This window comes from Erinaceus europaeus, chromosome 11 (assembly GCF_950295315.1).
Source record: "Erinaceus europaeus chromosome 11, mEriEur2.1, whole genome shotgun sequence".
In the NCBI taxonomy this organism is placed as follows: Eukaryota; Metazoa; Chordata; class Mammalia; order Eulipotyphla; family Erinaceidae; genus Erinaceus; species Erinaceus europaeus.
Genome location: NC_080172.1, coordinates 47,279,712 through 47,302,906, shown reverse-complemented (window position 1 = coordinate 47,302,906; position 23,195 = coordinate 47,279,712). Strand labels below are relative to the sequence as shown.

The following is a 23,195-nucleotide window of genomic DNA, read 5'->3' as shown; positions in this document are numbered from 1 at the left end:
GGGGCTCAAACCGGGATCCTTGCGCTTCACTTTTTTAAAAAATATTTTTTATTATCTTTATTTGTTGGATAGAGACAGCCAGAGATTGAGAGGGAAGGGGGTTACAGGGAGAGACAGAGAGATACCTGCAGCCCTGCTTCACCACTGGCAAAGCTAGCCTCCTGCAGGGGAGTCGAACCCCGGTCCTTGTGCACTCAACCAGGTGCGCCACCACTGCCCCCCGCCCCATTTCTTTTTTAAATGTTTATTTATTACACATGAGAGAAAGGCAAACCAGAGCACCACTTTGGCACATGCCACGCTGAGAGTGGAGCCTGGAGCCTCAGGCACGCAAGTCTGATGCTCTACCAGCTGAGCCACTTCCTGGTGTCCATCCTCCCTCAGTGCAACATGGAGGGCCCCAGCAGCCAGTGCCAGGCAGACAGGCCACGTCCTTCCAAGGGTCCCGCCCGCCCCACAGCCAATCCGTGAAGGAGCCAAAGGCGGGGCTACAGGCACCTCCTCCTTCCTGGCCAAATAAGCCCCTGGTGACTCCTCTGGCTGGTCCCCAAGACAGGGGGCCTCCCCCAGGTTCCTCAGCTCCTTCCTAGGTCCTCTCTACCCTTGAGAGAGCATTGAGGGCCCAAACCTGAGAAGCCAGGTTGGGACAGACACAGGGCTGCATAGATCAGACATCTGTCACCATAGCTTCTCCAAGGAGGGGGACCACAGGGGCCACTTGAAAAGAGAGGTGACAGGGGCTTAGGCTCACATGGGCAGGGTAGCAGCTCCACAGACAGTCAGACCAACACTGCAGGGGGTGAAAGAGAGCCACACTGCTCTGGCTCCTTTATTATAAAAGAACAGTTACAAATCTGGTTTAGAAAAGATTCCCAACCCCCAAGCTACCCCTTTAGTATCCCTACCCTTTGAAGTCCTTCCCTCACACCTCAGGCAGGAGGGCTGTCAGATGCGGAGGTGCCCTGATAGGAGGTCAGTGTAGCGGGCAGGGGTGAGGGGCAAGTAGGTAGCCTCCGCCTGGTCCAGCACATAGAGGGGATCAGACAGTGCTCTCGGGTCAAAGCCTTCCATGGCCACGCGGACCTTCTGCTGCTTGAAGGTCTCTGTGGTGGCCAGAGAGTTCTGCAGTGGGGACACAGGGGGTGGTGGTGGCAAGAAGGATACTCTGAGCCCCTGGTCCTCTGAGCACAAGGCATGAGGTTTTTTTTAGACAGATACAAACTTCCTCCAGTGAGGTAGGAGCTAGCTGGGCTGGAACCTGGGTTGTGCACATGGCAAAGCAGAGCACTATCCAGGTGAGCTATTCCACCCGCCCCAAGGACTGAGTCGTAAGGGCAGGTTGAGGAGAGGTGGCACTAGGGTGACAGCGAGCAGCTGTTCCTCCTCTCTGGGGACCCCATCAAGGGCGGCAGGTACTGGGGTACAGGCTGCTTACCTGTAGCCTCAGGAAGCGGGGTCGGGCATAGGGTGGCAAGTTCTCAGCAACGTGGGCATAGAGCTGCTCCAGGTCCAGCTTGTGTGGGGGCCGAAGCACCAGGGCTGCCATCCCAGCCCTGCCCTCGTGCCCTGGGGGTGGGGGGCAGTATCAGTGTGACAACCACCCACCCCAGGGCTCAAGGGATGGGCAGCCAGTGTCCCCTCACCCCCAGGCACCTGGTACAGTGACACCGTATACATTCACGTCTTGCAGGAAGTCCAGGGTCTCCAGGACTTGTGCCACCTCAGTGGTGGCCACGTTCTCCCCCTTCCACCTGTCACAGGGCAGGGGCCCCAAGCTGGATGTTAAGGCCAAGGCTTCCTGGGATCCAGGGGGACGGGGTCAGGGTGCCTGGAAGTGACAACTCAGAGAGCTAGGTAGGCTGGGACATTGAGGTTGGGCCTCCCAGGTCAGAGGTCACAGTACCTGAACGTGTCCCCAGTCCGGTCATGGAAGTGGAGGAAGCCCTGGTGATCACACACCAGCAAGTCCCCGGTGTTGAAGAAGATGTCCCCTGGCCGGAAGACATCCTGTAGCAGCTTGCCCTGGGCCAGCTCAGGGCCCCCAGCATAGCCCAGAAAAGGGGACTGTGGGCTCACTGGGGCCACCAGCAGCCCTGGCTCACCTGTGGGAGTGGCTGGGGTCAGGGGATCCTTACTGTGTTTCTTCCCCTATGTGCCCCCCTCCCTGGCACCCACCTGGGGTGGTGGTTATACAGTGGCCCCAGCTGTTGCGAACGGGCTCCCCTGTGGCGACATCATAGCGAATCAAAGAGAAGGGGAAGACTTGCTGGGGGAAGGAGGCCCAGGCAAGGTCACTTCAAGTGCAGGAGCCCCTTCCTGCCTGCCCTTGGCCCTGGGATCCCGGGCTGGCCAGCTTTTCCCCCTTGCCCCCCCACCTTGTAGAGCCAGGAAGCACGTCCCACAGCGCCCGGCTGGCCAGTGTAGTTGAATGTAGCCACGTTGCCTTCGGTCAGGCCATATGTCTCCAGCACCTGCAGAGGCCCAAAGCGCCGCACAAAGCGCTCCCAGGTATCCGGGCGCAGCCCGCTGCCCACGGCCAGCCGCACCTTGTGTCCCCGCTCCGCCTTGGTCTGGGGGTAGGGGGATGAGAAGGAGCTTCAACACCAAGATGCCATGGGCAGAGGAGATAGCATAATAGTTCTGCAAAAAGTCTTTCTAGCCTGAGACTCCTTGGTCCCAGTTTCAGTCCCCAGCACCACGGTAAGCCAGAGCTGAGCAGTGCTCTGGTTTCTTTGTATCTCTTTCATTAAAATAAAAGCAAATAAAATATTTAAGAAAAAAAACACCACAAGATGCCAGCCCCCACCACCATGTCCGATCCCCCCCCCTCCATGGAGACCCCTTTTCCTTCTGCGCCTTCCCAGACTAGTGCCTCCATCACCACCCGCCCAGCCAGGAGCTGCCTCCACACACTGGGGGCTGGTTGACGAGGTAGCGGCACAACTCCCCGATGTACTGGAACACTGTCACCCCGTGCTGCTGGCAGTCCTCCCAGAACTGGCCGGCTGAGAACTTGGTCTTTAGCACCACGGTGGCCCCTAGTGACGGGAGGCATGGAGAAAAGCAGGTGAGGTGCTGTGTGTGTGTGGGAGTCCTGAATCCCTCCTTCCTGTACACCCGGCTTCTCTGGAGTGGGGAACAGTGACAGACACACTGTACAGACCCTTCCTCCCACCTGTGCCTCCTCTGAGCTCCCTGATCTGGCAACCACCCCACTTTGCCAGTGTGGGCTAGAGGCCCAAGTGGAGGCCGGTGAGGGGACTGACTGACCGATGCCCAGGCAGCCCACGATGCCCAGTAGGGAGCCAGACATGTGGTAGAGTGGGAGGGCCAGGTAGATGATGTCATCCTGGTGGGCTCCGCACAGCTGGTAGAAGCCCTGGCACTGCAGGACCTTCAGGTGGCTGATCCTTGCAGCCTTGGGGAGCCCTGGGGGAGGAGAGTCAAGTGTGTGTTTAGCTCATCTCTCTCCGACCTGCTGGGTCCCCCAGAGGCAGAGCTCAAGCTTTTTCAGTCCTTGGGGAGCTGAGAGCTGTGTGGAAATGGGAGGGTGGACAGCCTGTGGGATCGAGGTGCTGGAGGGTAGGTGGGGAGCGGGGTGTCCCACCCATCTTGGTTTCTGAGCCGTGAGCACAAGGTGCAGCTTCACCTGTAGTGCCGGAGGTGAAGATGTACAGGCTTGTGTCTGTCATGTCCTGAGGAGCCGACAGGTACCCAGGCACTGGCTCGTCTGCTTCTGCCTCGGCCTCAGCCAGTAGGTCGCACATGAGGGCGGGAAGGGCTTCGGGGCCCGTTGCCCACAGGTGCAGCCCCATGGCTTGGAGAGCGGGCAAATCAGCCTCCAGGGACGGGAGGAACTCTGCCAGGCGGAGGGTATAGAGGCCCGGGCTATTCAGCGGATTCCTAAACTGGAGGACCCCCGGCCCCCAGCAGCCAGCCCCCCGGCCCCGCCTCTCACCTGGCGCCAGCACGAGCGCGCGCGCGCCGCAGCAGCGCAGGCAGTGCAGCAGGGGCGCGCGGCGCAGCGCGGTGGGCACAAAGGCCGCGCGCAGGCCTGCCTTGGCCAGCCCGAACCACAGCCACAGGAAGTCGGGGCCGGCGGGCAGCAGCAGCGCCACGGTGTCCCCGGGGGCCAGGCCCGCCGGCCCGTTTCGAGTGCGCAGGAAGGCGCGCGCCGCGCGGTTGCTTCGGCGCTCGGCCTCGGCGTAGCTGAAGCGCCGGCCGGCGTGCAGCAGGAAGGCGTGCGCGGGTCGCTGGCGGGCCAGCTGGGCGAGGCGCCAGGCCAGGCTGCAGCCGCTCTCGGGGCCCTGTGGGTCGGCCGCCGCCGCGGCCAGGGCGCGTGCGCGCAGGGCCCGCTTGCAGCGCTGGGCGCGCACCGCGAAGGCCAGGTCGGCGGTCAGCCAGCGCAGGCGCGGCCACAAGGGCAGCCGGGGCAGCAGCAGCGGTAACAGGGGTAGCAGCGGCAGCAGCAGCAGCAGCAGGGGCAGCAGCAGGGCCCCCATGGCGCCCTCGGCACAGCCGCTCCCTCCCTAGGCCGGGACACCCGCTGCGCTCCAGCCCTTTCCCTCCCAGGCGGGCGCGCGCCGACACACGCCCCTTCCCCACCCCCGGCTGCCTGGAGGCCCACGCCCCAGCCCGCCCCCTGCCCCGTCAGGGCTGCGCTCCCGCCCTCTACAGTCTCGGTCCGGAGTCCTGCTTTAGGCTCCTTACCCTCGAAGGCAGTTTAGGCAGCGCTAAGCTGGAGCCTTGCCAATGTCTGCGGGTCGTGATCGCCTTGCCCGTACACATCCTACTCAACCGTGAAGGGAGGCTACACCACGCACCCCAAAACAGCGAGAACTGGCCCCTTGCTGGGCCACTGCAAGTCCCAGCAGGAGAGCCAGCCCTGCGCCAGAACCTCAAGCAGGGGTGCGGGCCCAGTCAAGCAAGGCAAGGTGGAGGCTCTGCTCCCCTCCCCCACCCCCATTTCTGGGGGCCCCTCCTTCTGGACCAGGGCGTGGTAATTAGGGCCAGGAGGCAAACGCTTTCCATTCTGGCTTTAATTTAGGAGCAGAGGAAACCCTGGAAGGCGACAGGAAGTAGAAAGGCAGTGGCTGATGGTTTACAACTTTCAAAGGCCTGGGTAACAAGTTTGAGAGAGGAGACAACATGAGTGCAGGCTGATTAAGTCTGCTGCAATCAACCCAGATGTCACTCCTCTCAAAGGCCCACCCTTCCTGGACAGCTCTCTTCTGCTGGACAAATGGATGGATAAGTGGCCAGTCTGGAAGGTAGAGACTCCTTTGCCCTGGTTTGACTACACCAGACACACTTCTGATCCTCACACTCAGGCATTCAGTCCTCTCCACTCACCGGTCTGGATATAGACTTGATAGGGCAGAAGCACTAGTTTTGGAAAATCTCTGGTTTCCTGAGGGACGTGGGCCATCACTCCTGTACCCACTAGCCAGCCTACTGCAGTAGGAAGGGGGCAGAGCCGGCATTTTGGGGGTGGTGGGGGGAGAACTGGGAAAGGTAAGTTGGGAAGTGACAGTGAGAGGGACCACCTGTGTGAACTCAGGGGAAGTGGGGCATCACCAAGCACAAGAGAAGTTCTGGTTTGTTTTATTGTCATTGAAAACAGCTTTGAAAATGTGATCATCTCTGTCAGAAAAAAGACAAAACTTAGGAAGTAGGCCCCTCTGACAGTCTTGTGGCACATGTATCTAGTACCTCCTGAGGCTCTCAGGCCAACACAAGCTCCAGGGCACAGCAGTGGATCTGCAGCCCCCTCAGGCACCCTTTTGCAATGCTTGTGGCACCCATTCCATGGTGAGGCCTCAGCAGCCTCACCACTGCTTAAACACTTCACACTGGTGCATGGGGAGAGACTATGAAACCCCCTGCTCAAAGCAATTCAGACCTGGGGTGGCATCGTGCACGTACACTTTCTGCACTGGTTGCAGCCCCCCAGCTAGGGACCCCCTGTGCTCAGAGCTCTCTGGGAGGCTGGGGAAGGGCAGGGACTGGGGGTCCTCCACAATTTCTGGCTGAGTGGACACCCTGCTGGTAGGAGCAGCAGCATGATGGGTTGAGGCCCAAAGGGAGGGCTGGGCTGCACAGCAGCTTCTCAGGCTGGGCTGGTGGATCCTCTAACAGGAGTCTGGAGAGAAAGTACTCCCCTTGCTACTTCCCAGCCCCCATCAACTTGTGATTCACTGAGGAGGAGAGGGCATCCTGACTGGGAGTGGGATGGGGGGCATGGGCCTCAGTCACTGTCAGACCCCACGGCAGAGGACCCCTTCCGTTTCCGCTTGGTGGGCTTCGGTTTTGTGTCTTCCTCCTCCTGGAAGAGAGTTAGGGGGCATCAGTTGGTAGCCCCCCTCCACCTGCAGCCCTACTCCTCCTAGGCAGGGGCTGGGGGCTCACCGAGGCACTGCTGGAGCCAGACTCTTCCTCAGCGTTGGGGGGCTGGGAGGCGTTCTTTCGACTCCGGGGGCTGGACAGAGCAGCTTTTCGCCGGCTCTTGGGTGGTTTGGTAGAAGAGTCTTCATATTCCTCAGCCAGGGAGAAGAGATCACTGAACCTGAGTGAAAGAAAGTCAGCTCTCAGTGCTGGGCCCCTGGGCCTGTGGCCCCCTCACACCCTTCCCAACACACCCTCAGGCTTCTACTGAATGAGCCCTTAGTCTTAATGGCCAGTGGATTTGTGTTGCCCCCCTTCTCCTTAGTTCCTAACTACTCTTTCCTTCCTTTTCTTCTTCTTCTTCTTCTTTTTTTTTTTATAGAGACAAGCATAGAAGGAGGGAAAGAGGCCATAGCATGGAAGCCTCCTGCAGTGTGGTGGGGGCTGGGCTCAAACCTGTGTTATACACAAGACAAAGCAGCACACTACCCAAGTGAGCTACTGTGCTATCCCCTTCCACTAAGGCCCAAAGTGCAAGGAATCTCACTTCATCTTGTGGGCTTCATCACAGCTGGCCTGGACATGCTGCAGAGCCTGAAGAATTGGGGTCTGGCTGAAAACTAGAGGGAGAAAAGGGGGAGAACATAGGAATAAACTAGTGAGAGGGCAGAGAACCTGGGCTGTTTGCCGAATGGCTCTGGGTCTGCTTAGTGCCCGTGTCCCATCCTCCCTTGGTCGGGGTGGCCTGACTGTATGGGAGCATACAGTTCTGCTTGGTGTTGGTGAGGTTGAGTCGCAGGTTGTCCAGATGTTCCAGGATCTGCTCAAGGGTCAGCTGGGCCAGCTTGCTGCTAGAGCTCCTTAGGCTGTGGAAGGCACAGGCACCCACCTGAGCCACAGCAGGGTTGTGGACATGTGATCCACCCTCCACAGCCAGGCAGCCAGGACCAGAGCATGTAGAGCATAGGGACTGGAGAGCAGGAGTCAAAGAGGGGAGTCCATGAGAGGGGAGGACTGGGGTGCTGCAGGGTGTGGGCCAGCAGGCCTCGGGCAGGTCTCCTTGAGGAGCACCCACCTCTGTCTCTTGCGGGGCAGGCTATTATTCTTGATGAGTAGCGACTTGATATGCTCAGCCAACAGCTCATCATGCTTCATGCACCAGTGCCGCAGGATGCTGGTGGTGAACTGGTCCTCTGGGTGGCAGGGCCGACTCAGCACCATCTTCACCATCTCCTCACTGGGCCTGGGGTGGGGCAAGGGGCATAGCCAGTTGGGCCCACATGGGCCTAGGAATTCCTGGGGCTCCGCCAGCACCCCCCCTCCCCCATTCTCACATCCCTCTCCCTCTTCGGGGCTAGGAACACCTGGTTCTATGCTCTGCAGAAACCAGAAGAGCAGAAGTAGTGAGAGTCTTCAGTTTCTGTTGTAAGAGGTGTGTGTGTCTATGTGTGAGCCTGCCAAATCACACCCACTTTGCCCAGATGAAGAAATTGGGGGGATGCAAAAGGAACCAGTCTCCCCACTCCCTTTAGGATGATCTTCACCATTTTTCTTTTTTTTTTTTCCTACAGAGTTATTGCTGGGGTTCAGTTCCTGCACCATGAATCCACTACTCCTGGAGGCCATTTTCCCCCCTTTTGTTGCCCTTGTTGTTGTAGCCTTGTTGTGGTCATCACTGTTGCTGTCGTTCGTTGTTGGATAGGACAGAGAGAAATGGAGGGAGGAGGGGAAGACAGAGAGGAGAGGAGAAAGATAGACACCTGCAGACCTGCTTCACCGCTCGTGAATTGACTCCCCTGCAGGTGGGGAGCCGTGGGCTTGAACCGGGATCCCTACGTCGGTCCTTGCACTTTGCACCATGTGCACTTAACCCGCTGCACTACCGCCCGACTCCCAATCTTCATCATTTCTAACTCTTGAGCAAGTAGAGGAAAGGTGGAAGGAAAGCAAGAAGGTAGAAGGAAAAGACATGTCTGTGGGTGTTCTGGCTAGGCTGTTGGAGCATCTATGCAGGATGAGGGAGGGTGTGTGTGACCCCCCCAACCCCCCACTCTGACCCTCCCCTGGCATTCACCCAGGATCAGGAATGCTGTGGCAGCAAGAAACAAGGATGTCTGGTTCTCCAACCCAAGGGCAGCTCCCGGTGGGCTGGGGTGAACCCAAAAGAAGCCCAGATCCCAGGGGAGTTGTGGTCTGTAAATCACGCTAGGGAAGGGCAAACCAAGCAGATGTCAACTCTAGGAAACCACATGGATATTCCGATAGGGCCTCCGGGCAGAACTCACTTCTCTCTCCGGAGCTGAAGCAGCAGGCATGACAGGGCCTCTGGGTGCTCTGGTGGGGAGGAAGGGTTATTCAGAGGCACGCACACTTCCAGAAAGCATTCCTGTGACACCTCTCCCACCCCTGAGGCAACAGTCTCTGGAAGGCACAATAACAGTGCTGGACAAGGAGCCAGGAAACAGCTCTTGGCCCAGTCAGTGTTGGCTTGCCAGGCTCCTGACTTTCCCCACCAAGGCAGGAAAGTGAGTGGTGGACCTGAACTTATTCTTAAAGCCTCAGGGCTCAGCCTTGCCCCAGGAGGACTTGGAGCCCCACTCCTCCTCACCCCACTCACCCTTGTATTTCAGATGCTGCAGAATGGGAATTATGGTCTCTAGGGGGATATTGTGGGCAAGGAAGAGCTGCCAGGCACAGTACTGCTCGAAGGTCTCCCAGTCCAGACTCTGGACTAGAAAAGACAGAGAAGGAACACATTCTTTCTCTCACACACAGCTCATCTGGTGCAAACGGGTTCTAAGACTACAGATACTTCCCCTTTCACACAAACATCTCTAAAGTCTTCCATTGCTTCTATATTCTCATTTTACAGAGCAAGAAACAGAGATCCAGAGGCATTGCCCAAGATACCAACTTCCTGTTGTAGACTGTGGCCCTAGCCCCATGCAGTGTATCTAAACAGTCTGCTCACTTACTGAGGATATTGAGGACAGAGTCTTTTCGAAACATGACCAGGTTCCCCATCATCACGTGGCAGACCAGCTCCTGGAGCTGAGGACGAAGGCAGAACCTGTTAGCTTTAACTGAAGCCAGAGCACTAGTGTGGAAAGAGAAGCAGGAGGTGCCTTTGGAGAAGAGCCAGGGGAAGAGAAAAACCAGCCTTAAAGGTTGAGCATATATCTCCTTATCTGCAGGAGGGAAACTTCACAAGTGGTAAAGCAGTGCTGCAGGTAGCTTTCTGCTGCTCTCCCCATCTCCTCTTTCCCTCTGAATTTCTGTCTCTATCCAATAAATAAATAAGGGATGGAAAGGAAATGAAATGACCCACAGTAAAGATGGGGCTCTGGTAAGGAGCAGCAGGACTGAATAATACCCATGCACCTTTTGTGAGCAAACACAGTGAAGGGAAGTGTCCCTGCTCTGGTGGTAAAGGGAGGAGTGACACCATTGCCCACTATAGCTGGACCTCAGGTCCACTCCAATCTGTCTGAGGAGGAAGGGACTGCTAGGGGCTGTAGCACAGGTGTGAAAGGGGGAAAGGAAGGAAGCTCCGTTAAGTGCTGAGCTTCCTCTTCTCATGGGACAACTGTATGGAGAAATGTGGCCCCAGTTCAGGCCTGAGGACAGATAGAAGCAAACTGCAATTTCTTTGGGGCCTGTGCCCAGTGAAAAGGTCAAACACAAAGGATCTGACTGGTTTCACTCTTGAGCCAAGGGGAAGGCCAGCTAAGAGATACACACCTTTGGGTTTTCCCTGTGGGGATAAGAATTCCCAAAGACCAGAGAACCTGGGAAACTTCAGGAGGGCCTGGCTGTTTCTCGAGGGCCCATGCTCCTTCTTAAAAGTCTGGCTTGCAGAGGCCCCAGCTGCAGGAGTTTAGCAGTCTGTCCACTGACCTGTGCAGAGTCAATAACTGCTACAATCATGTTCAGCAGCTCCCCGCTCCGCAAGGTCTCATCTGGAAACTGGACAAAAAAAGCAAGAGAGGGAAGTGAGTGCAGGTGTCCAGGGTGCAGCCCTTGGCTTCCATCTCTTTTCTCACTCCTCTTCCTTGCCCTGGGAGTCCAGCTTAGACAGACACGAATCTTCATATAAACCCTGGAGAAATCCAAACTCTGCTGTGTGCACTGAGGGCTGTAGGTAAGGAAAGATATGACAGAAGCAGAGCTAGAGTGGAGAAAAATAGAGTACAATAGTCAGTTCTGTGAGAATGGTGACTAGGCTTCAGGGACAGCTCTTGTCAGTAGGGTGCCTACACTGCTGTGTGCGGGACTCGGGCTTGAGCCCTAGCACCACTTGGTAGGTGCCATGACAAGAGGAAGCCTTGGTGCTATGGTGTCTCTCCGTTTCTATGAATGAAAATAGTGGCCTGCAGTGGTGAGATTGCCAATACTTGAGGCCCCATTCTCTCTCCCTTCACACCCCCACATACACACAGAGGAATGTAACAGAATAAGCCCCATAGATCATGGAAGCAAAGAGATCTAGTCTATACTGATCCTCAGTCACAGAGGGAAAGGTGAGGAGAGTGTATGTGTGTGGGGGAGGTTGTGTAGATAGCAACCTCCTGGAGAGACTAATTTCCACGCCTGGCACCCCCTAGGGCCATACCCCTGCCTTAGGAAACATTCCCCAAGAGCAGGAAGAGCTGATACTTCCTCCTACAGCTCTGTTCCCAGAGAAGACTGTCTGTGTCAGAGACAGGACAGTTACCACTGCAGAATGGGATGTGGGGACCATAAGATTCTCGGACTGAGTCACTGGAAGAGCATAAAGCTTATGACAGGTGAACAGGTGAGCATGGAGAACATATACTGGATCCAGAGGATGGGGCCCAGGACACCAGAAATTCAGACACCTGCTTATATCACCAACCACAGGAAAGGGGTTCTGGGGCTCAGACTGTTTACCTTTTCATTTAATAAAAATGGAGGAGAGAGGGTACAGCTGAGGTGAGGAATAGCCCACATTGTTACAGGCTTGTGTGCAGGGATGGGGCAACCCCCCCCCCCCGGGGCACCCCATCTAGGGCACACAGTGGAGGTGCTGACCTCTGTATAGATGGAGGGAGTTAGGTGGCACAGCAGCCGTACATCATCCTCCTGGCAGGCCTTCATGTCCATCATCAGGCAGGTGTGCAGGTCACCCAGCTGGGTGGCCTGGGCAAAGGACTCATACAGATTCATCTTCCCTGCGGCGGCTTTGCTGCAAGACCAGGTGAGCCTAAGCCAGAAGCCTGACCCCACCCACCCCCTAGCCCCAAACACCCCAGGGCCCCTGCAGCTGTCCTAAATGCTCCTGATATTCTCACATCCCACACAGCCCCCCAAAGACTTGACTGATCATAACCAGGACACATTCCTCTTCTCCAGGCAGAACTCTGACCACAATGAGAAGCTCAGCTCTGGCTTATGGTGGTGGGAGGGAGGGGGGATTTGAACCTGAGACTTCCAAGCATGTGAGTCTCTTTGCATAACTTTTAAAACTTTTTTATTACTACTTATTTTCCCTTTTGTTGCCCTTGGTGTTTTATTGTTGTTGTAGTTATTGTTGTTACTGATGGCATCGTTGTTGGATAGGACAGAGAGAAATGGAGAGAGAAGAGGAAGACAGAGGGGAGAGAACACTTGTGAAGCAACTCCCCTGCAGGTGGGGAGCTGGGGGCTCAAACCAGGATCCTTATGCTGGTCCTTGCGCTTCGTGCCACGTGCGCTTAACCCGCTGCGCTACCATCTGACCCCCTTTGCATAACTATTATGCTAGATCTCCTACCCCCAAACTTTTTATATGAGTTTGATAGTTCTTCACAAATTTAAAAAGTAGATTACCATTTCACCCAGCAATTCTACTTTTAGAGTTGCTTCCCAAGAAAACTGTAGAACATATGGCCAAAATATGTATATGAGTATTCATAGCAGTTCTACTGATGACAGAAAAAAAAAGTGGAATCAACTCAAGTATCCATAAATGGGCAAAATGAGAAATTAAGGCTTATCTGCACAACACACTATTTATTATTTTGACTATAAAAAAATGGAAGGGACTCAGGAAGTGGTATACTGGATAAAGCCTTAAGACTCTCAAGCATGAGGTCCTGAGTTCAACCCCTGGCATCATATATGTCAGCATGGTGCTGTTTCTTTCTCTTCCTCGCTAACAAATAAAATAATAATTATGGAGTTGGGCAGGTTAATTAGCGGGCTAAGCGCACGTGGCACAAAGCACAAGGACCGGCATAAGGATCCTGGTTCGGGACCCCGGCTCTCCACCTGCAGAGGAGTCACTTCACAAGCAGTGAAGCAGGTCTGCAGGTGTCTATCTTTCTCTCCCCTTCTCTGTCTTCCCCTTCTCTCTCCACATTTCTCTCTGTCCTATCCAACAATGATGACATCAATAACAACAGTAACTACAGCAATAAAACAGCAGAGACAACAAAAGGGAATAATAATAATAATAATAATTTTTTTAAAAAGGGCCAGGTGGTGGCACACCTGGTTAAGCACACATATTACAGTGCACAAGGGCCTGGGTTCAAGTCCCTGGTACCCACCAGCAGGGGGAAAGCTTCACTTCATGGGTGGTGAGGTCGAGCTGCAGGTGTCTCTCTGTCTCTTTCCCTCACTATCTCCCCTTCCTTTTCAATGTTTTTTTTTCCTCTATCCAATTTTTAAAAAAGTTAAAAAACAAACAAAAAAACGAAGTTCGGAGTTGGGCGGCAGCACAGCAGGTTAAGCGCATGTGGCACCAAGCACAATGACTGGTGTAAGGATCCTGGTTTGAGCCCCCGGCTCCCCACCTGCAGGGAAGTCACTTCACAAGTGGTGAAGCAAGTCTGCAGGTGTCTATCTTTCTCTCCCCGTCTCCTCTCCTCTCTCCATTTCTTTCTGTCCTATCCAACAATAAACAAACAAACAAACAAAAACAAAAAAAACCACAAAGTCCCATAGATGGTGTAACAGTGATAAACCCTGAAAACATGCACAGTGAAAAAAAACAGTCAAGGGCAGAGGGTAGATAGCATAATGGTTATGCAAACAGACTCTCATGCCTGAGGCTTCAAAGTCCCAGGTTCAATCCCCTGTACCACCATAAGCCAGAGATGAACAGTGCTCTGGTAAAAAAAAAAAAAAAAAAAAAGTCACAGGGTGAAATGTCCACATAAACTGAGGGAGGTGGGGGCAGACAAGCATAGGGTAGGAGAATGGAAAAGTGACTGCTGAGAGGTATGGGGCTACTTTATGGGGTGATGAAATGTTCTAAGTAAGACAACAATTATGTGACTTTGTGAATATGCTAAAAGAGCCTTGAACTATATATATATATATACATATATATATATACATATATATATATATATATATTTAATTTTTATTTATAAAAAGGAAACACTGACAAAACCATAGGATAGTGGTCCAGGAGGTGGTGCAATGGCTAAGGTACTAGACTCTCAGGCATGAGGTTCTGAGTTCAATCCCTGGCAGCACATGTACCAGAGTTATATCTGGTTCTTTCTCTCTCTCCTCCTATATTTCTCATTAATAAATAAATAAAATGTATAAAAAAAACCCCATAGGATAAAGGGGTACAATTCCCACCACTAGAACTCTGTATCCCGTCCCCTCCCCTGATAGCTTTCCTATTCTTTAACCCTCTAGAAGTATGGACCCAGGATCATTATGGGGTGCAGAAGGTGGAAGGTGAACTCACTATTTTTAAAAGTGGGGATTTTAGGGAGTCGGGCGGTAGTGCAGCAGTTAAATGCAGGTGGTGCAAAGCACAAGGACCAGTGTAAGGATCCCAGTTCGAGCACCTGGCTCCTCATCTGCAGGGTGGTCACTTCACAAGCGGTGAAGCAGGTCTGCAGGTGTCTATCTTTCTCTCCCCCTCTCTGTCTTCCCCTCCTCTTTCCATTTTTCTCTGTCCTATCCAACAACGACATCAATACCAACAATAATAACAATAATAATAACCAGAACAATAAAATAAGGGCAACAAAAGGGAATAAATAATTTAAAAAGTGGGGATTTTATTTTTTAAAAAAGTGGGGATTTTATGGTTTGTGAATTATATCTCAATAAAGCTAGCATTGAGAACAAAGCAAGGTTGGTGATACCCACTGAGTGTGGGAACTTGAGCATGTGTCAGAGATGCTCCTGGGGGCTTGCTGAGGCCTTACAGGTGCTGACAGAATTACCTGGCCCTCAGGTAGTAAAGCAGGTGGTAGCCAATCTTTGGCTGCTTCTGATAGAGCTCAGAGAGAAGGTCCAGGAGCAGAGAGAAGCTGCTATTATCTTCCTGCATCTGGCATAGGTTCCTGGAGGAGGGAGAGCAAGGAAGCAGTTTTCCTAGGACCAACACTACTGTGGCACAGGCATGCTGGTAGGGGGGTGGCAGCCCACACTTACCTAAATATTAGGTAGAGAGGCTTCCCCACAGACTCCTCTAGGGACCTACAAGAGAAGGTTACAGGTAATTTTTTCCCCTTTTTTATTTATTTTTATTACTTTTATATGTATTTCTTTTAATATTTATTTCTTTTCTTTTGTTGCCCTTGTTGTTTTATTGTTGTAGTTATCATTGTTGTTATTGCTGTTGGATAGGACAGAGAGAAATGGAGAGAGGAGGGGAAGGCAGAGAGGGGGAGAGAAAGATAAGACACCTACAGACCTGCTTCACTGCTTGTAAAGCAACCCCCCTGCAGGTGGAGAGCCGGGGGCTTGAACCGGGATCCTTATGCCAGTCCTTGTGCTTTGCGCCACCTGCACTTAACCCACTGTGCTATCACCCAACTCCCTTTAATTATTTATTTATTTATTAGATATAGACAGCCAGAAATCGAAAGGGAAGGGAGGCATAGAGAGAGAGAGAGACAGTGAGGCCAGGTGGTGGTGCACCTGGTTAAATGCACATAGCACAGTGCGTGAGGACCCAGGTTCAAGCCCCTGGTCCCCACCTGCAGGGGGAAAGCTTCACGAGTGGTGAAGCAGGGCTGTAGGTGTTTCTCTGACTCAGTATCACCCTCTCCCCTCTCAATTTCTCTCTATATCCAACAAATTTTTTTTCAAAAAAAGAGTTAAAAAACCTTAGGTGGCATAAAAAGAAATAGAGTGACACCTGCAGCACTGCTTCATCACTCACAAAGCTTTCCCCCTACAGCTAGGAACCGGGGGCTTGAACCTGGGTCCTTATGCATTATAACATGTGCACTCAGCCAGGTGCATCATCATCCAATACACATGAGTTTCTGCATGGAAGGCAGAGACTGTTGAGGAGCAGCTCCTTTCCTTACTGAAGGGCAACTTCCTGCCTGCCCCAGAGGCTTGGCCAGAGGTAACAGTTCCTAATGGAGCCACATACTGGGCTGTCATCAGAATTAAAAGTGATTCCTGTCTGGGACTGGGCAGTGGCACAATACGAAGCACATAGTACGAAGCACAAGAACCTGTGCAAGGATCCTGGTTCAAACTCCCGGCTCTCCACCTACAGGGGGGTTGCCTCACAAGCAGTGAAGCAGGTCTGCAGGTGCCTATCTTTCTCCCGACCCTCTTTATCTTCCCTTCCCCTTTCAATTTCTCTCTGTTTTATAAAAAAAAAAAAAGTGATTCCTGTCCTCTAGGCAAGGTGTCCACCCACGTGAGCAGCAAAGGCTAGGGCTACTGCTGTGGTAGCAGGGACAGGACACAATGGAGGGGGCCAGTTCACTGTCCTCTAATGCTTGGCCTTCAGCAGCCAAATTTTTATTCCTGTTTAAATGGACTTCATGTCTGTGAGACTGGAAACAAGAAAGCACTCAAGTCCATAGCCAAGTGTTTCCTAGTCTTAAGTTTCGATAGCCCACTTAAGGATCCCTGAGGCTGATGGTGCGGCATGTGGGTGTGTGTGTGAGTTCTGGAACCAGAAGCCTTACTCTTCAGTGATCTCCTCGGGGAGCACTTCTCCACGGAAGTGGGCCTTGAAGAGCTCCTGGAGGCAAGAAGCAAGGACAGACAGCTGCTCCGAGTCAAAGTCTTCCTGAGTAGTGAGAAAAGGAGGGTGAAGGGATTTACCACCCAGGCCCTGTCTTAGTGTTCCCTATGTAGTACCCCTGAGCTCCAGTTCTGGGATCAGCATCCCCCACCCCCTGCCAGGGCAAGAAGGGAGATAGCTGATGGTGGGGAGTCTGGGGTGGAGGAGGTGGTATTCTAGCCGAGTGGGCGGGGCTACTTCCTCCCTTGGGCTGAGTTTCTCCTCACCTCCAAGACCTGGTCCACAATTTCCTGCATGACCTCACACTGGGCCTCAGTATCACTGCAGAGCAGGAGGAAACCTCAGGGAGGGAGAAGATAGCAGAGGGCAGGACACCAACCACAACAGTGCACACAGCATGCATACGCACACACACAAAGGGGCTGGTGGGGGTAGACTAGAGGGCACACATCTTGCTGCTCTCTGGGCAACAGCACAAAGAGGAGGAAGTCCCCATACTCCTGCTCCAGTGCTCAAGAGCGAGAATGTGGTATACTGGAGTGGGGTGATGGCTATATGCACTGCAGAAGCCTTTTTTTTTTTGCCTCCAGGGTTATTGCTGGGGCTCGGTGCCTGCACAACGAATCCACTGCTTATGGAGGATATTTTTTCCCATTTTGTTGCATCACTGTTGTTGTTATTGCTGTTGTTGTTGGATAGGAAAGAGAGAAATGGAGAGAGTATAGGAAGACAGAAAGGGGGAGAGAAAGACAAGACACCTACATATCTGCTTCACTGCTTGTGAAGCGACTCCCCTGCAGGTGGGGAGCCAGGGCTCGAACTGGGATCCTTATGCAGGTCCTTGCAGCCTTGCGACATGTGCGCTTAACCCACTGTGCCACCACTCAGCCCCCGCAGAAGTCCTTTTTTAAAAAATATTTTATTTTATTTTTTGAAAGAGATGCAGAGAGAACACCAGAGCACTGCTCAGCTCCGGCTTATGGTGGTGCAGGGGATTGAACCCAGGACTCAGGAGCCTCAGGCATGAGAGTCTATTTGTATAACCATTATGCTATCTACCCTGCCCTGAAGAATTAGTCCATTCTAATGCAGCTTCAGCCACCTGCCCACACGCACCTGTCCATGCCTACTACCCTACTAAGCTCCAAGGGGTGTGGCCAGGACTGGCCCTCTAAGGCCAGAGGGCTCTACCTACCTGCCCTTCTGTAGCTGGAGTACTTTGTCCCTTAGGGACTCGTCCAGCTGGTCAAGGTAAGGGGTGATGTCGACTGGCTCCTCTACAACTGTCTCCTTGATAGGGTGGAAGCGGAATTCTCTCTTCTTTCCTAAAGGCAGTGGTTTAGAAGAAATGGTGTTGAGTGAGATAACAGACCCCCAAGTCCCAGTGTACAGTGTTTACTCAGGTGGACCCAGTGTATGGCCCTCAACCCTTAGGAGCAACCAGCCCAGAAGGGGTGAGGACCCCTCTTGCCAACAGGTCCTCTCAGAGTCAGCACCATCCTGTTCTATTCTGCGGCTGCCTCACCTTTGCTGTTGAGATCTTCCTCATCATCACTGAAGGCTGCTTCTGCATTGTCGTAGCAACTCTCATCCTTGTCTGACAGATGGTTGTCCATCTCCATGGAAACTGGCTCCTCAATTTTGACTTGAAAAGAAAGATGGAACATGTGATATCTCACGTCCTCTAACATGTCCACTGCTTCCAGGAAGGAAGAGGAGACTGGAGGGTGGGTAGAAGTACGTTTTCATGGCCTAAGTGGAATAGTGATCCTGGAAGGATGACTCTTCAGGATTTACAAGGAAACTCTGCTGGGAGTAAGACTAACATGGGGCATGTTTCCTCTATTCTCATCTCAGGATGGGTGAGTAAGTGGATGAGGCTGGAGGCAGTCCCCAGGGCTCTTTGATTTAAAACCAAGTTAAAGCCACTCAGGAAGTGGTGTAGTGGATGAGGCACTGGATTCTCATGGGGTCCCAAGTTTGACCCCAGCATCACATCTGGTTCCTTCCTCTTTCTCAGGGAGTCAGGCTGTAGCACAATGGGTTAAGCGCATGTGGTGCAAAGCAGAAAGACTGGCTGTAAGGATCCTGGTTTGAGCCCCCTGGCTCCCTACCTGCAGGGGAGTCACTTCATAGGCAGTGAAGCAAGTCTACAGGTGTCTGTCTTTCTCCCCCTTGACTTCCCATCCTCTCTCCATTTCTCTGTGTCCTATCCAACAATGACGACATCAATAACAATAATAAAACAACAAGGGCACAAAGGGGAATAAATATTTTTTAAAAACTTAAAAAAAAAAAAAGCAAGCTAGGGGGCTTGGTGTTGGCCTGGCTGAGCACACATATCATCATGCACAAGGACCTGGGTTCAAGCCCCTGTTCCCTACCTGCTGGGGGGACACTTCATGAGTGGTGAAGCAGGTCTGCAGTGTTTGTCTTTCTCTCTCTTCCCTTTCAAATTCTCTCTGTTCTATCAAATAAAAATAGAAAATAATAAATAAGTAAAGGCACTGAGCCCCAGCAGTAACCCTGGTGGTAAATAAAAAAAAAAAAGAAAAGAAAAAGAAAAAGAAAAAAAAAGGGAGTCGGAGGGTAGCACAGCGGGCTAAGCGCATATGGCGCAAAGCGCAAGGACCGGCATTAAGGGTCCTGGTTCGAGCCCCTGGCTCCCCACCTGCAGGGGAATTGCTTCACAGGCGGTGAAGCAGGTCTGCAGATGTTGCTCTTTCTCTCCCACTGTCTTCCCTTTCTCTCTCCATTTCTCTCTGTCCTATCTAACAACGACAACATCAATAGCAACAACAATAACTACAACAACAATGAAAAACAACAAGGGCAACAAAAGGGAAAATAAGTAAATAAATGAAAGGAAAAAATGAAAGGGGGTTGAGGAGATAGTATAATAGTTCTGTAAACAACTTTCATGCCTGAGGCACCACGGTTCCAGGTTCAGTCTCCAGCACCACCATAATCTAGAGCTGAGCAGTGTTCTGGTAAAATCTTTCGGGGTTGAGAGGTGGTGCACTTGGTTGAGTGCACACACTACCATACACAAGGACCCAGGTTCAAGGCCCTGGTCCCAACCTGCAGGGAAGAAATTTTGAGTGGTGATGGAATAAGCATCTTTTTCTCCCTTTCTATTCTTTCTATCTCCCTTCCCTCTCAATTTCTTTCTTTCTTTTTATTTTAGATTTTATTTATTTATTCATTAAGATAGAAGGAGAGGGAGAGAAAGAACAAGACATCACTCTGGTACATGTGCTGCCAGGGATTAACTCAGGACCTCGTGACTGAGAATCCAATGCTTCATCCACTGCGCCACCTCCTGGACCACTTCCCTCTCAATTTCTTATAATGAAATAGCTTATACATTAATTAAAATAAATCAAAGCCAAGTTGGGAAGTTCTGCTTGGTTTAAGACTTTACCCCCAAATAAAGTATGTGTGTGCTCACATTATCTGTCTATCTGGGACTGCGAGCAAGATTTAAGACTCAGCCTAACAAATCTTCATCAGAGGCCAGTGCTTAGTGTTGGAAAAGGAGAAGATGGGCAAAGTTCAAGTGATAAACACACATTCCATGAAAATCTTCTCTGGCTCCTACCCACTGAAGAAACAGGAGAAAAAGTAGTCCAGAGAAGAGGAGAGAGCAACATCAGTCAGATTAAGACCAGAAGGCAAGGAAAGAGCAGGCAAGATGACACCGAGAGGTGACACAGGTAGTGGACTGGGAAGGTACCATACCTTCCACAGGTGGAGATGGTGAGCTGCAGAACTCAGGAAACTTCTCCCTCAGCATTGCCCGTAGCTCCTTATCCAGTTTAGGGTTGTCAAATAGGGGAGCCAGATGTCTAAAGGAGGTTGGGGAAGAGGAGAGGTCAACACCATTGGTCCTCACTTCCAAACCCATATGGAGTTAGTTACTAATAGGTCTGAGCCAACCAGTACAATCAAGCCACACTTGGATTCTTGGAAAGTGCTACCAGGGCACAGAGAAGCAGCCAAAGCTATTTACAATGGCAGGAAAGAAATGCCTAAGAGTACAGGGGCCCAGGGCCAAGCAGGCTGAAGACCCTTTAAACTTTGCAGTCTAGAGAAGGTCAGCTGTGGAATGGTGAGGTCTGGAGATGCCCAGCCCAGAGATGAGAGAACAGTCCCCTTCTCTCCCCAACTCCTGAACAAAAAGTCCTTACGCCAAGACCCGCTTCTCCACGATGTGGTTGAGGGAGGAGAAGACACCCTGTCGCACATGGCTCTCCAATGGTGGGTAAAAGTTAGGAATAATCTGGAAGGAAAGTGAGGGAGGAGCATGAGTATAAGACTCTCTACCATCTAGAGTGCTCTGCTCAACTACATACAAAAGGCTGTTTTGGTTTTGATCTGAGGACCTTGGGTCCTCAGAATGAAGTGTAATATTCCTGACTATTTCCAACTGTTAAAGTGGGAAACTCTTATTGAACCTGGCTATGCCTCAAGGAGCTGGAACTCTTTTTGAGCTGTCATCCTTGAAGAGACTGCCATGGGGACATAGGAAGATGAAGCTAGAGGCATTAGGAATACAGACATGTTCACTTGGAAGACAAGGACCTACACCCACTTCATACTCTTGACTGAGGGGCACTGGGCAACAAGGTAAAAAGGGATACATACTCGGCTTTGCCTGGCCAGGCGGGGGAGGGAGGGGCTGTAGCACTTACACGACACATAAAATCCAGGAGTGTGGCAGTGATGGCTGGGTGGGGCTTCATGGAGTGATGCATGACCAAGATGGCTGGTTCTGCAAAAGGCGAGATAAAGAGTTCCCCCCCCCACCAGGTCATTTGCTCCCAGCTCCACAAAGCAGGTGTCAATATATATGTATATGTGCATGGCACTAAAAAGGGCTTGTCTATACTCACACCACTATTCTCATAATCAGAACCAAAGGCAGACAACCCCCCCAAATAGACTGGTTCTCATCTTCCTTTCTGCCCATGACACTCAGGTTGGAGGTGGGGAGGAGAAGCCTAAGCCATCCCACCCCCCCATGCCCAAGCTCAGGCATGAAGCTGTGGGGCAGCAGGGGTGGAGCTATTGTTTGGCCTCATCAAAGCTGGTTTCCTTCTAGGTCAAGGCAGTGCTGACAAGGAACAAAGGAACTGCTCCCAGATAAGCTGCCCAGAGATTTATGACCCATCATGGGGACAAGGGGGAGGGCATGTGAGGGGGTGGAGAATGGTACTGCCTGATCCCGGCCACATACCTATGTTCATGATGCTATCCTTCTCTGGGCTAAAGAATAGCCAGTCATAAAACAAAGCCAGCTTAGCATTCGAGGCGGCGACATTTGACTGAAAGAAAGGGTGGATGGATGGGGGAGGAGAGGGTGAGTTTCACCAACCTTCTTTATTTCTTTCAGAAGCCCAAGGCCCTAGTGAGACAAGGCAGAAACCCCCACAGCAAGGGGTGGTACCCAAATCTGTGATGCATGAGTGAGTGTCCCATGATCCACCCAGATACATCCCTGACTCCATACAGCTGAACACTAGAGTCTGAGAGTTCCCTGACCATCTTTGAGGCAAGAAAACTTGAAATGAGTCACTGGGTGGCCACTGCTGGATACTCAGGCACAGTCGTAAAGGAAAGACCCCTAGAACAGCTTGTTATTGTATCTGAGTCTGTACATTCCAAGAGCCTGGTTGAATGGGGGAGGGAAGCCTTGCTAGAAGAGTCTCAGAGGACAGCTGGATGTCTCAGAAGCGTCCACTCTGGGCACAAGGAGGAAGGAAATAGCTCCACTGTGACCTAGGTTCAAGCCTCTGCTCCATACCAGCAGGGAAGACACTTCACAAGCAGTGAAGCAGGTTTACAGTGTCTTTCTCTCTCCCTTTCTGTTTCCCTTCCCCTCTCAATTTCTGTCTTAACAAATAAAATAGGAAGAAAAAAGAAAATGGAAAAAAAAAAAAAGGTGGTCGGGAGCGGTGGATTCACAGTGTTGGCACTGAGCCCTAGTGATAACTTATAGGAGAGAGAGAAAGGAAGAGCAAAAAGTCTGAGTGTGAGAAAGTAACAATTCAGGAAATAACTACTATTAAGTAAGATGTCTCAAGAATCCAGACTTGAGGTAGCAGCCAAGCTATAGATGAACCAGTTCAACCCTGAGCCCAGATGGCAAATGAGTGTAAGTGAATTTCTTTCTTTTTTTTTTTTTGTAAGTGAATTTCTAGAGGCATGGGGGGGCAGGGAGTGGGGGGAGGACATTCAGAAGAAAGAGAATGAAAGAATTGCCCTCAGAGGTTAGGGGCTTGCAGAATCAGGAAGGTGCAGAGGAACATAATTGCAGGAGAGGAGGTGTCTTTACCACCCCCCATCTTCACTCCAAGCAGGGACCCAGTCCCTTACCGTGCATGTCGTCAGGAGCCAGCCAATGATGGCCCACCGAGGCAAGATGTCTGAACTCAGCACCTCATTAGAAGGGTGGACCACCCCACAGATGTAGCGGATGAGGTCACAGCGCAGAGATTGACTGTCTGGGGTTGACAGGTACTGGCGCTGGAACCAGTCCTGATATCGCTTCTGCTGGCCAAACCGCACCTAGGGAAAGAGACTCTTTTTCTTAAAAAAGTGTGAAGTACCTCCATGACAACAACCACCTTGTAAATAACATTCCCTCAATTAAGTGATATTGGAGGGGGAGAGAGAGAGAGAGAAAATCTTTTCCAAGGCCAGGGAGGTGGCTCAGCAGTAGAGCAATGGACTTGCCTGTGTGAAGTCCCAGGTTCCATCCCTGGCACCATATATGCAAGAGCAGGGTTCTGGCCTATCTTTCTCATATGCAATACATTTATTTTATTTTATTATTATTTTT

General features: G+C 52.0%; 2 protein-coding genes across 3 annotated transcripts in view; both read right to left on the bottom strand.

Moving 5' to 3' along the window:
• Positions 1–800: 800 nt before the first annotated feature.
• SLC27A3 (solute carrier family 27 member 3) lies at positions 801–4,650 on the bottom strand. 2 transcript variants are annotated; one of them, XM_060201455.1, is made up of 10 exons: positions 3,959–4,650; positions 3,650–3,859; positions 3,271–3,429; positions 2,914–3,038; positions 2,376–2,570; positions 2,176–2,266; positions 1,904–1,991; positions 1,654–1,751; positions 1,436–1,566; positions 801–1,122 (listed from the first exon to the last, which is right to left on the bottom strand). In XM_060201455.1, the coding sequence occupies exons 1-10, from the start codon at positions 4,500–4,502 to the stop codon at positions 946–948; spliced, it is 1,818 nt and encodes a 605-aa protein (XP_060057438.1). In that variant the 5' UTR covers positions 4,503–4,650; the 3' UTR covers positions 801–945. The 2 variants fall into 2 exon arrangements, with proteins under 2 accessions (XP_060057438.1, XP_060057437.1); XM_060201454.1 differs by having other exon boundaries at positions 1,904–2,102; positions 3,959–4,648.
• A 938-nt stretch (positions 4,651–5,588) lies between these two features.
• INTS3 (integrator complex subunit 3) overlaps positions 5,589–23,195 on the bottom strand; it is a 50,552-nt gene continuing 32,945 nt past the window's right edge. Inside the window, exons 10-30 of the mRNA XM_060201452.1 lie at positions 22,730–22,921; positions 21,591–21,678; positions 21,046–21,125; positions 20,542–20,633; positions 20,093–20,199; positions 17,877–17,996; positions 17,547–17,676; positions 16,618–16,672; positions 16,293–16,396; positions 14,791–14,835; positions 14,580–14,699; positions 11,437–11,590; positions 10,282–10,350; positions 9,360–9,435; positions 9,002–9,115; positions 8,670–8,718; positions 7,460–7,627; positions 7,150–7,250; positions 6,932–7,004; positions 6,409–6,565; positions 5,589–6,325 (exon numbers count right to left, since the gene is read on the bottom strand). Coding sequence (XP_060057435.1) covers positions 6,248–6,325; positions 6,409–6,565; positions 6,932–7,004; positions 7,150–7,250; positions 7,460–7,627; positions 8,670–8,718; positions 9,002–9,115; positions 9,360–9,435; positions 10,282–10,350; positions 11,437–11,590; positions 14,580–14,699; positions 14,791–14,835; positions 16,293–16,396; positions 16,618–16,672; positions 17,547–17,676; positions 17,877–17,996; positions 20,093–20,199; positions 20,542–20,633; positions 21,046–21,125; positions 21,591–21,678; positions 22,730–22,921 — 2,172 coding nt within the window. The 3' untranslated portion in view covers positions 5,589–6,247. The remainder of the gene's footprint in view (positions 6,326–6,408; positions 6,566–6,931; positions 7,005–7,149; positions 7,251–7,459; positions 7,628–8,669; positions 8,719–9,001; positions 9,116–9,359; positions 9,436–10,281; positions 10,351–11,436; positions 11,591–14,579; positions 14,700–14,790; positions 14,836–16,292; positions 16,397–16,617; positions 16,673–17,546; positions 17,677–17,876; positions 17,997–20,092; positions 20,200–20,541; positions 20,634–21,045; positions 21,126–21,590; positions 21,679–22,729; positions 22,922–23,195) is intronic.

What these genes read in the sequence shown, in the direction of transcription:
- SLC27A3 (XM_060201454.1), bottom strand. Translation starts at nt 4,502, where the DNA reads ATGGGGGCCCTGCTGCTGCCCCTGCTGCTGCTGCTGCTGCCGCTGCTA. An exon ending in ACCTCGTCAACCAGCCCCCA is followed by an intron (nt 2,571 to 2,913) that starts GTGTGTGGAGGC and finishes CCCTACCCCCAG; the next exon opens with ACCAAGGCGGAGCGGGGACA. An exon ending in CTGTATAACCACCACCCCAG is followed by an intron (nt 2,103 to 2,175) that starts GTGGGTGCCAGG and finishes CCACTCCCACAG; the next exon opens with GTGAGCCAGGGCTGCTGGTG.